The sequence below is a fragment of the Dama dama genome, chromosome 23, assembly GCF_033118175.1.
Source record: "Dama dama isolate Ldn47 chromosome 23, ASM3311817v1, whole genome shotgun sequence".
NCBI lineage: Eukaryota > Metazoa > Chordata > Mammalia > Artiodactyla > Cervidae > Dama > Dama dama.
This window is the reverse complement of record NC_083703.1, coordinates 73,236,837-73,248,195: the sequence shown is the minus strand read 5'-3', so window position 1 is coordinate 73,248,195 and position 11,359 is coordinate 73,236,837. Positions and strand designations below refer to the sequence as shown.

At 52.0% G+C, this 11,359-nt stretch overlaps 1 protein-coding gene across 1 annotated transcript; it reads left to right on the top strand.

Moving 5' to 3' along the window:
• The first annotated feature begins 2,492 nt into the window (after positions 1 to 2,492).
• KCNS1 (potassium voltage-gated channel modifier subfamily S member 1) lies at positions 2,493 to 9,770 on the top strand. The gene is made up of 4 exons (XM_061125857.1): positions 2,493 to 2,644; positions 3,543 to 3,602; positions 5,373 to 6,415; positions 9,230 to 9,770. Exons 3-4 carry the CDS (start codon positions 5,390 to 5,392, stop codon positions 9,698 to 9,700), a joined length of 1,497 nt encoding a protein of 498 aa, XP_060981840.1. The 5' UTR covers positions 2,493 to 2,644; positions 3,543 to 3,602; positions 5,373 to 5,389; the 3' UTR covers positions 9,701 to 9,770.
• Positions 9,771 to 11,359: the final 1,589 nt, after the last annotated feature.

Here is an 11,359-nt window from a genome sequence, read left to right as displayed (position 1 = left end):
TCACAAACAGAATGCAAGTGTAAAAGCAGATACAACGAAAGCAATGAAGTTCCATGTAAGTAAATCATGTCTGATTAAATGATATGAAATAATAATATTAGATTCTGGCTAGATACTGCCACCTGCCTGTGAGCCTGAAGCCTGCTCTCTGTCTCTGTTGTGATGAAGGATGATTAACGAGGAATAAAGAGATGTTAAAGACACAGATCTCTAATCTGGGATATTCTTGCTGCTATACTCAGGATTGAAAAGAACTTTCTCAATGCAAGAGTCACTGGTGTATGATGTTGCATCCAGACACACCCTAAGATCATTTCAAATTGCTCCACATTTGGGGAAATGTTGTCTGAACAGTTGAGATGTCATTATTTATGGGTGGGTCTGACTCTACCATTGGATAATAAGTCACTGGCCTCTATTTCTTGTGGGCCTGGTCCATGGCCAGAGCTTAATGAGTGGGGGTGTTAAGGGAATGACAGCCATCCCAAGTGGCACTAGTGGTAAAGAACCTGCTGCCAATGCAGAAGATGTAAGAGATTAGGGTTCGATCCCTGGGTCGGGAAGATGCCCTGCGGAAGGAAAATGGCAACCCACTCCAGCATTCTTGCATGCAGAATCCCATGGAGAGGGGAGCCTAGTGGGTTACAGTCTATAGGATAGCAGAGTCAGACACTACTGAAGCGACTTAGCGTGCGTGCACACAGACACACACACACACACAAACACACACCCACACCCATCCCAACGGACATTCTAGAGAGTGATCCCCAGCAGACAGCAAGCAGGAAAAGAGGGAGGTCCATCCTACAACCAGAGGGAAATGAATTCCGCCAACACTCTGTGAGCTGGAAGAGAAACCCAAACCCCAGATGAGAACCATGACCCTGGCTGACACCTAACTTCAACCTAGTAAAACGCTGAGTAGAGAATCCAGCCATGCCATGCCCAGATTTCTGATCCACAGAAATTATGAGGTGATTAATTTCATATTTATTCAAGTTGCTAGGGAGACCAAGTTCCAATCCCTGGTTGGGGAACTAGATCCCACATGCCACAGCCAAGAGTTTGCATGAATTGAAGTGAAGTCGCTCAGTTGTGTCCGACTCTTTGAGGCCCCATGGACTGCAGCTTACCAGGCCCCTCCATCCTTGGGATTTTCCAGGCAAGAGTACTGGAGTGGGTTGCCATTTCCTTCTCCAGGGGACCTTCTCAACCCAGGGATCGAATCTAGGTCTCCTGCATTGCAGGCGGACACTTGACCGTCTGAGCCACCAGGGAAGCCCTGGTGTTTGCATGCTGCAACTAAGAAAAAGAAAAAAGAACCCCACATGTTGCAAGTAAAAGAGCCCACATGTGGGGCATCCCTGGTGCTTTAGATCGTAAAGATTCCACACACCGCAGCTAAGACCTGGTACAGACAAATAAATAAATATTAAAAAAAAACAACCCCCCAAAACAAATACCTGGATTTTGAAGACTTAGGACAAAAATGAAAATGTAAAATATATCATTCATAATTTCTTTATTGATACCATGTTGAAATTATATTAATAATATTGGGGTGAAATAAAATGTAGCAGTAAGACTAATGTTACCCCTTTCTTTTTACTGTTTTTAAAAGTTGCCTTAAGAAAAATTTAAAGTCTATTTGTGGCTCACATTACATCTATCAGACAGTGATGGCCTAGAGGACACAGAAGTCGACCATATGACCTTGAGCAAGTCACCTCACCTCTCAAAGCCTTACATTTCTTATCTGCAACATTGGAAAAATAATAATAGTGCCTATGTCACAAACATTTTGCAGTTTAAGAGATGAGGTCTATACGATATTGGAACCAAGGTAAGTTCCCAATAAATAAATCATCATTATTAATAACAATATCTGTAAAGTAGGAATCCTTTCTTGTATGGTCCTAATCTTCAGGACCAGGCACACAGTAGGTGTTTAATAAAAGCTTGTGGGTCACACACCTTGACAAAGCTCTTTGGCAGGGTTCTGTCTTACCCTTGCCACAGTGAATCAGGAATTCTGTGGGCAGGTGAGGACACTGAATTTCAGGGGCAAAACGATTTGTTTCAGGCTTCCCTGTTTCAACATGTCCCTGCTTAAATATTGGAATATGTGAGTCCCCATCCCAGGTCCACAAGGTCTAGCTAAGTGCCCTGAGCAAGTGACACTTGTGAAACAGGGAAGAGAAGACCCTGTCGGCAAGAACTTAGATAAGTCACCTGAAGCCCAGCCCCTGGCCCATATTAAGCACGCAACTAAGGAAGCTATTATTCCTGCTGTCCTCTAGGGACCACCCCCCCCCCCCCACCAACTTAGCCCTCATCCCGTGGCCTCTGACTTGGTGAGGATGCCCGGGCTGTGGGGGCCCAGTCTCCACACATCCCGCTTCTTCACTCAACCGAGTCAGGAATAGAAACCACCGCTTCCGGGCTCCCTCCCCGGGCAGCGGCAGCGATCAATAGACCTCAGCCACCCGGGTCGGAGGAAGGTTGGGCAGAGGCTGCAGGCTGCAGAGGCGCAGAGGGGCCGCGGGGCAGAGCGATCCCGCCGGAAAGCGGCTCTCCAGCCTCTGCACCTTCGGGAACCACACGGCCCGCACGGCCCGCGGGCGCCCTGGAAAGGCCCCTACAGGTACGGGACCTCCCTTGGGGGGCGGGAAGCGACGGCGAGGTTAGGGGAAGGGGCGTGGGCTGCAAGAATAGGAAGCCAGGCTGCCCCGGGGTTCCCAGTGCCCGAGACCCCACGATGAGAACTCCCTCAAGGAGTGAGCAGCGTGGAACTGGCTGAGCTTTGGGGCTGTCCCATCGGCTCATCTGTACAGAAGGAGTCGAAAACCTCCCAGTCAGGGTTAGTGGAGGGATTAAACTCAGTGAAGTGTATCTAGAGCCCAGAGAATTGTCCAGCACATAATAGGTGCTCAAAATTAATGTATGTAGAGTCTTGAATCAAAAAGTCTAGTCTCCAGTCTCAACTGTGCCATGGGCTAGCTGGGTAATAATTTTCAGCAAATCATTTAATCTTTCTTACTGATATTCAGATTCTTGTCAGAGAAGGTTTGTTAAATTATTCATCCTGTTTCATAGAGCAGGAAGGTGAGTTCTAGAAAAAAGGAAAAAGAATTTGCCCACAGACATGTGCCTAATGGGTGATAGAACTGGATTAGAAACCCCATTTTTTGAATCCAAGTCCAGTAGAGGCATAGGAGCTGCATCACATATATATTTATTGTGCACGAATTATGTGCCAGGAATGGTGCTGCCCATAAGCAATTTGCCTCATTTAATCCTCCAAACTTCTCATAGAACCTAAGATGTTCCCCAGTTCACAGATGAGAAAACCGAAGCTCAGAGAGGGGCCTGATTCTGGTCAAGGTCAACAGTTAGTTAATGGCAGACACAGAATTTGAACCCAAGTGTAATGAGGGAAGTGTGATGAACTGACATTTATTGAGCATCTATTGTGTTCCAGGGGCCTCTGCACACATACTCACAATAACTCTTCACCGGAATGTATTATCTCCATTCTGTAGATAAGGGAGCTAAAACCCAGAGCTGCAGGAGACTGGCCAGAGGTCACACAAGTGACAGAGGTAAGGAAGAAATCCCCACCTACTTAGACACCAGGCCTAGGGTGAGTGACAGGTACCCTGCATGCTTCCTGTCAGGCACTGGGCCAGCGGCTGGATGGGCACTCAGTCCCCGGTCCAGCCTGAGAAGCAGGCATTACTGAAGTAACCTCAGTAATCTGATGAGATTACTGAGGGTCAGGAGGTGAGTCACTAGCCCTTGAATCCAGCAGAGCTTGGAGGCAGTGAGCAGTGGAAGGAGCTAACATTTCCTGAGTATCCGCTAAGGCTGATCATGTCCATAACCTACCTTAATCCTCCAGCTTTTGAGAGCAGGTGCTATTGTCTGCATTGTGAATTGTGCATCGTGCCAGAAATAGAAATCTGGAGAAAAGCATCTTCTTCAAGGTTCCAGCTGCATTGGGGTGGTGATAAGCCCAGGTTTGCCTGACTCTGGGAGACAGTAAAACAGGTGAAAGACTTACTACACCCCTTCTGGAGCCAGGCCTGCTAAAGGCATTAGATCATTTAACATTTTTAAGCACGCTTGGCAATGGTTGACAGAAGCTCTGAAAGGTGACATGACTTGCTTATGGTCACACAAGAGTGCCAAAATTCAGTCAGGTTGAATCTTATGGTTGCTGTGTAGTCACTAAGTTGTATCTGACACTTTGGGACCCTATGGACTATAGCCCGCCAGGCTCCCCTGTCCATGGGATTTTCCAGGCAATCTACTGGAGTGGGTTGCCATGCCCTCCTCCAGGGCATCTTCCTGACCCAGGAATCAAACCCATGTCTCCTGCATTAGCAGGTGGATTCTTTCCTGCTGAGCCCCCACGGAAGCCCTCTGACAGACTCTACAGATGTTTTAAAAAGTCTAAGCCAATGCTTCTCAATCCTGACCGTGCATCAGAATCACCCTCCAAACTTGTTGAAACGCACACTGCTGAATCTCCTCCCCTGAGTTTGTGATTCAGCAAGTCCCCAGCAGGCTAAGAATATGCTGCATCTTTGACAAATCCCCAAGTGATGGTGACTCTGCTAGCTCAGGGAATGCAACTTAAGACCTTCTGGTCTAAATTGATTCTCCCAATAACCCTAGATAGTAAGCATTGCTATCCCATTGTGTAAAAGAGGAAACTGAGGTTCAAAGTACTGGCTTGTCCAAGATCCCGTAGGAATGCTCAGGTGTGCGAAAATCCAGGTTTGGGCAAGGAGACATACTGTATGGGCAGCCAGCAGGTGCCAGGACATCCTGCCTTCAATAGCTCTCATCATCCAAGGTACAGCTCAGCATTTCCTTTATGTAAATGAAGGAGGCGGACTCGGTGATTTGGCCAAAGACCCCCCCGCAAGTCGGGGAATGAGAGATATTCAAACCCAAGCCTGACTCTTGAGGCCAGAGGGCACCTGACACTGTGCATCTATGGCATACCAGACGCTTGACATGGAGCCTCCAACACGCTTGGCTGGTGGATGTCGCGGGGAGGGAATTTAGACCTGGTCTTTGGGGAAGGGGCCAGGCACTAGGGCTCCCTGATGACTCAGATGGTAAAGCATCTGCCTGCAATGCGGGCGACCTGGGTTCGATCCATGGGTCGGAAAGATCCCCGGGAGAAGAAAATGGCAACCCATTCCAGCACCCTTGCCTGGAAAATTCCATGGACAGAGGAGCCTGGCGGGCTACAGTCCATCGGCTCACAAAGAATCAGACAGGACTGAGCGACCTCACTTTCATTTTGGGGAAGGGAGGTCCGAGGACGCCCCCTTCAGCGTGACCCTTTCTGTCCGTAGGCCAGGGCGCCGCAGCCATGGTGAGCGAGTCCCCGGGGCCCGGCGCCCGGGTCCCCTGGCGGCGAAGCGACGAGGCGCTGCGCGTGAACGTGGGCGGCGTGCGGCGGCGGCTGAGCGCGCGCGCCGTGGCGCGCTTCCCGGGCACGCGGCTGGGCCGCCTGCAGGCCGCGGCGTCGGAGGAGCAGGCGCGGCGCCTGTGTGATGACTACGATGCGGCGGCGCGCGAGTTCTACTTCGATCGGCACCCGGGCTTCTTCCTAGGCCTGCTGCACTTCTACCGCACCGGCCACCTGCACGTGCTCGATGAGCTGTGCGTCTTCGCCTTCGGCCAGGAGGCCGACTACTGGGGCCTGGGCGAGAGCGCGCTGGCCACGTGCTGCCGCGCGCGCTACCTGGAGCGGCGGGTGACGCGGCCGCGCGCCTGGGACGAGGACAGCGACACGCCGAGCAGCGTGGACCCGTGCCCCGACGAGATCTCCGACGTGCAGCGCGAGCTGGCGCGCTACGGGGCGGCGCGCTGCGGCCGCCTGCGCCGCCGCCTCTGGCTTACCATGGAGAACCCGGGCTACTCGCTGCCCAGCAAGCTCTTCAGCTGCGTCTCCATCGGCGTGGTGCTCGCCTCCATCGCCGCCATGTGCATCCACAGCCTGCCCGAGTACCAGGCCCGCGAGGCGGCGGTCGCGGTGGCGGCGGTGGCCGCGGGCCGCAGCCCTGAGGGCGTGCGCGACGACCCGGTGCTGCGGCGCCTCGAGTACTTCTGCATCGCCTGGTTCAGCTTCGAAGTGTCGTCGCGCCTGCTGCTAGCGCCCAGCACGCGCAACTTCTTCTGCCACCCGCTCAACCTCATCGACATCGTGTCCGTCCTGCCCTTCTACCTCACGCTGCTGGCCGGTGCGGCGCTCCGAGACCGGGGCGGAGCGGGTGGCGAGGAGCTGGGCGATCTGGGCAAGGTGGTGCAGGTGTTCCGTCTCATGCGCATCTTCCGCGTGCTCAAGTTGGCGCGCCACTCCACCGGTCTGCGCTCGCTGGGCGCCACGCTCAAGGTAGGGGGTGCGGGTTTCGGGGAGGTGGGTGTAACCGTGGGGCGGGTTGAGCAGGGGCCCTTCCTGGTCAGCGGTGTCCAGGCTCAGGATACCAGGTGTGCATTTCAACAGGAGGTCTTTCTGTTATCCATTTCCCAGGGCAGAAGGGGAAAATCGAGGCAGAGCTTAACGAAACCAAAAACATACACACACACACAAAAAAAAACCAAGACAGATTATTTTGGAGCTGTCTGTCAAAACATCGTTGTTGTCCAGTCACTAAGTCGTGTCCGACTCTTTGCAAGTCAACCATCATAAAAATACGCAAAGCAGGCTTCTCCCAGTGAGCCTTTGTGCTGGCGTTATCCGAGAACACAGGTATCATAGGTCTCTCTGCCTAGGCTAAGCCTAGCAGTGGGTCCAGAGCTAACACTTACCGAATGCTGCCTCTGTGCCAGTTTCATATCCATTCTCGATTTTATCCTCAGGAAGATGCTATTATTTATTCCCTTCCAGTAGATGAAGAAGCTGAGGTTCGAGGGTTGGCTTTTTAAAGTCTGGTTGCAACTTATTGAGCAGCTGCCCTGTGTCAGGCCCTGCACTGGGGATGAATCCCTGCCCCACCCCCAAGCTTACCCTCAAGGGGGTGAAATTGACCTGTTTGGAGGAGGGAGGAAATGTGAACAGCTTGGATGAAGGTCTGGAGAGGAATAAGGGTGATGCTGGGAGGGGGACCTGAAGGGAAGGACATGCCCACTGAAGAGGTTGGAGAGGTAAGTGGGGCAGGGTACTGAAGGGCCCTCAATTTTTTTTAAATATTTTATTTTAATTAATTTGGCTGCGCCAGGTCTTAGTTGTGGCACACCAGAACTCTTAGTTGGATCATGTGGGATCTAGTTCTCTGACCAGGGATTGACCCCAGGCCCCCTGCACTGGGAACATGGAGTCTAAGCCAGTGGACCACCTGGGAAGTCCCTGGCCCACAGCTTTGGATTTTATTCCACGGGAATAGGGGATCCTGTGAGAGTTTTAAACAGGGTAGGTATTTCTATGACTACTTTGTAGATGTGGAAACTGAGGCTCCAAGAGGTGGCAGGACTTGTCAGAAGTTCCTCAGGGAGTAAGTGGGACAGCCCAGAGAGGAGTTCGGCTGGTCCTGACTCTAGCACCTCGGCTCTTTCTCCTGAAGGTCCATGCAACCCTGTTAAGAATCCCTAAAAGATGCTAAAAGGTCCCTTCCGCGCATAGCTTAGGAAATGCTCTTGTGGCAGGGCAGCTAGGATGCTGAATGCAAGCAGGGCAGCTGGGCAGGATGCTGGGGCAGGTAGAGGGAATTCATTTGCCAGACTTCCTGAACTCAGCATCTCTCCAGCGCCCCGGAACCCTGCCTCCACCCTGCAGGGAGCCAGGGCCTGATGCTGCTAACTTTTTCAAGGAAGGAGAAGAGTATTGACCAAAGCAGCAGAGTCTGAGACACGGGTGAAAGACTCCTGATGAGGCCCCTGGCCAGCAGCCACTTTCTTATTACCCGGGCACTTGCAAAATCTCTGGCCCTACCGCAGACCTGGGATTCTCTGATGGCTCAGCAATAATCTGCCTGCCAATGCAGGAGATTTGGGTTTGATCCCTGGGTTGGGAAGATCTCCTGAAGAAGGAAATGGCAACCCACCTGAGTATTCTTGACTGGGAAATCCCATGGACAGAGGAGCCTGGCAGGCTACAGTCCACGGGGTTGCAAAAGAGTCAGACATGACTTGACAACTAAGCAATAACCCCAGAAATACTGAATTGGTCCCCCCTACCTGATTTCTCTCCACCTTACGGGCTTCTGTGGTGGCTCAGATGGTGAAGAATCCACCTGCAATTCTGGAGACCTGGGTTTGATCCCTGGGTTGGGAAGATCCCCTGGAGAAGGGCATGGCAACCCACTCTAGTATTTTTGCTGAGAGAATCCCCATGGACAGCGGAGCCTGGCGGGCTACAGTCCACAGGTCACAAAGAGTCAGACACATCTGAGCAACTAAGTACATCAGCAGACATGATGTCTCTCCACCTTATAGTTGGGAGGCCCTGTTCCAGACCAGGGGTTCTCAGCCCTGGCACTGGGGACATTTAGGGCCAGATAATTCCTTGTTGGTGGGGCTGTCCTGTGCATTGTAGGGTGTTTAGCAGCATCCCTGGCCTCTACCACTGATGCCAGTACTAGATGTTTCTACCTAGATGCCAATAGCACACCTGCCCCCAAAATGACTCCAGACATTGCTGCATGTCCCGTGGGGGCACAGTCACCCTAGAGAATCAGTGTCATAGGGCTTGGTCTCAGGGGCAGAACAGATATACATACCCACAGGCAAGTGCATTCAATAGGTGGTCCAGGGAACCTATGTATCCTCTCAGCTTCCTTGAGCGGCAGAAAATATTTTTGTCCTTATCAGAACTAGGACAGACCAAAGGACATGAGCCCACCTCTTTGCATTGTGGAATATAAGCTGTGGTTCTCTTGGTTCTGCAACAGTGGAAAAAATTATGAACTTTCCATAACTGGTTGCTGTCACCAGTGGCCCCTGCACTAGAAGAAATAGCCATGGCTTAGCTGGCAGGCACCTTGGACAACAGAAATCAGGCCTGTGTTCAATCCTAGGGCGATCTGCTGGCTATCGTAGTTGAAAGATCTTAGTGTGAAGCAGGGGGACCTGGGTGTTGGCATCAGTTCTGCTTTGCTGGGTGACTTCAGGCCTGCCCCTAGGACTCTCTGAGCCTCAGTTTCCACACCTGCCCAACACAAGGTCTGTAAGCCCAGCCGGCTCTCACGTGGCTTCCTGCATTCTCTTCCAGCACAGCTACCGTGAGGTGGGCATCTTGCTGTTGTATCTGGCTGTGGGAGTGTCCGTGTTCTCCGGCGTGGCCTACACAGCCGAGAAGGATGAGGACGTGGGCTTTGACACCATCCCGGCCTGTTGGTGGTGGGGCACGGTGAGCATGACCACCGTGGGCTATGGGGACGTGGTACCGGTGACGGTGACTGGCAAGCTGGCAGCCTCGGGCTGCATCCTGGGGGGCATCCTGGTGGTGGCACTCCCCATCACCATCATCTTCAACAAGTTCTCCCACTTCTACCGGCGCCAGAAGGCTCTGGAAGCTGCCGTGCGAAACAGTGACCACCGGGAGTTTGAGGACTTGCTGAGCAGCATCGATGGGGTGTCAGAGGCGTCTCTGGAGACCTCTCGCGAGACTTCCCAGGAGGGCAGGTCTGAAGACCTGGAGGCCCAGGCCTCCAGTGGGCCTCCAAACACTCAGGTTTATTAAAACCAGGGCTCCATGCACCCCCTTCCCACACCCCTGCAGTCAGCTGAAATGGAGCAGAGATTCCTCCCCTGCTTAACTTCTTAGTGAATGACCTCACAGGCTCACTCACTCTGGCCTCAGAAATGACACCTGGAGGCTGGGTCCTTTCCTCTAAAGACACAGGGAAGCATAGTGTTATCCTAGACTCTATGAGCCTGCAGAGCAACCCAAAGACCTTTATAAATGAACCTTCAAGCCACCTATAGTACAGGCATGAGCCAAAGAGGGAAAGTCAAAAGGATGCTAACAATTCCTGAACACTTCCTGTCTGTTAGCCATGTCACATTGACCCTATGTTAGCAGATGAGAATTATCCCCATTTCACAGATGAGGAAACTGAGGCTCAGAGAGGCACAATGACTTGCCTAAATATCACACGGCTAGAAGAGGTGGAGCCAAGGTTGGAATCCCAACTTGTTGATCTGCCAAGGCCAATATTTCTTGCTCTGGTCTTTCTTCTACCCTCACAAAGTTTGCAGGTGGTTTTAGGTGGTTCATGGGCCCCCAGAGTTGGTTCATAGTGTTAGACACTTCTGTTAGAGCTAGGGAAAGGACCAGACAGGGGATTCAGATGTAGAATCCCTGGACCTCATCTGTGGTTCTTTTCCAGGACCTTCCAACAAGAGTTAGCTCTCAAAGAGGAGGTCTGGGAGGAAGGACTAGGAGGCTGCCTCCTCAGTGGATGGGTAAGACTTGCTAAGCAATAGTCCTAAGGCTTCCTCCCAGAGCTGGCTTAAGATCCAGAAAATCTGAAGGGGCCCCGGCATGAGGCCTGAAGTCTAGACTCAGCTGTGCTAGGGCTGCTCCATCTTCACATCTCAGCCCTTGTATCAGATGGTCACAGTCTGTGCCCCAGAGGGAGATGAAAGCCAAATGGTTCAGGGGTGGCATTGATTTAGAGCCAACTCAGCTCTGAAGTACTGATGGCAAGGAGCTAGTGTACCTGGACATCTGTCTCCCCTTCCCAGATCCCCTAGGCTGACCTTGGCAGGTCCCTTCTCCCCCTGACGCAGACCTCCAGCCCTGCCTTGGGTCGCCAGCCAGGCAGATTCTTGAGTCTCCTGTCCCTTTTGGCCAGGTCCAGCTCTCTCACCTTTTCTGGGGCCATGTCTCTTATGACCTGCTGAATCCTCTCTCTACGTGCTGAGAAAGTTGGGAGGGAAGGGTTCCTGCAGCCCTTTCCACATACTGTGGCTAGGAGAGCCATCACGGGACCATCATGGCTGGACTGTGGCTCTGTCTTTCCCTACGCTGAGCTCCAAGATGGAAGACACTGTCCCACTGAGCCCGGCTTGGTTCGGAACAGGTGTTTTGTCAATGTTGAATGGATTGACCGATTTGTACAGTCCACTGTGTGCTGGGTGCTGAAGAGAAAGAGAAAATAGAGAACTTGTCCTCAAGAAAGAGGGTGGAGACGAGATCGAAAGGAGGTTCTGCCTCCCTCCTCCTTGATTTTTGAGGATTTAAAAATGATTTCCTTATAGATTCTTTCCTCACTCATTCAACCAATACCTTTTGGAAGGGGCATAAGCTGGGACTACACGTGTGGCCTGCAGATGTGTGTTGTTCGGCCGAACAGTATTTCTAGTGTATTTTTTAATTCAGACATCGTTGGGGCAG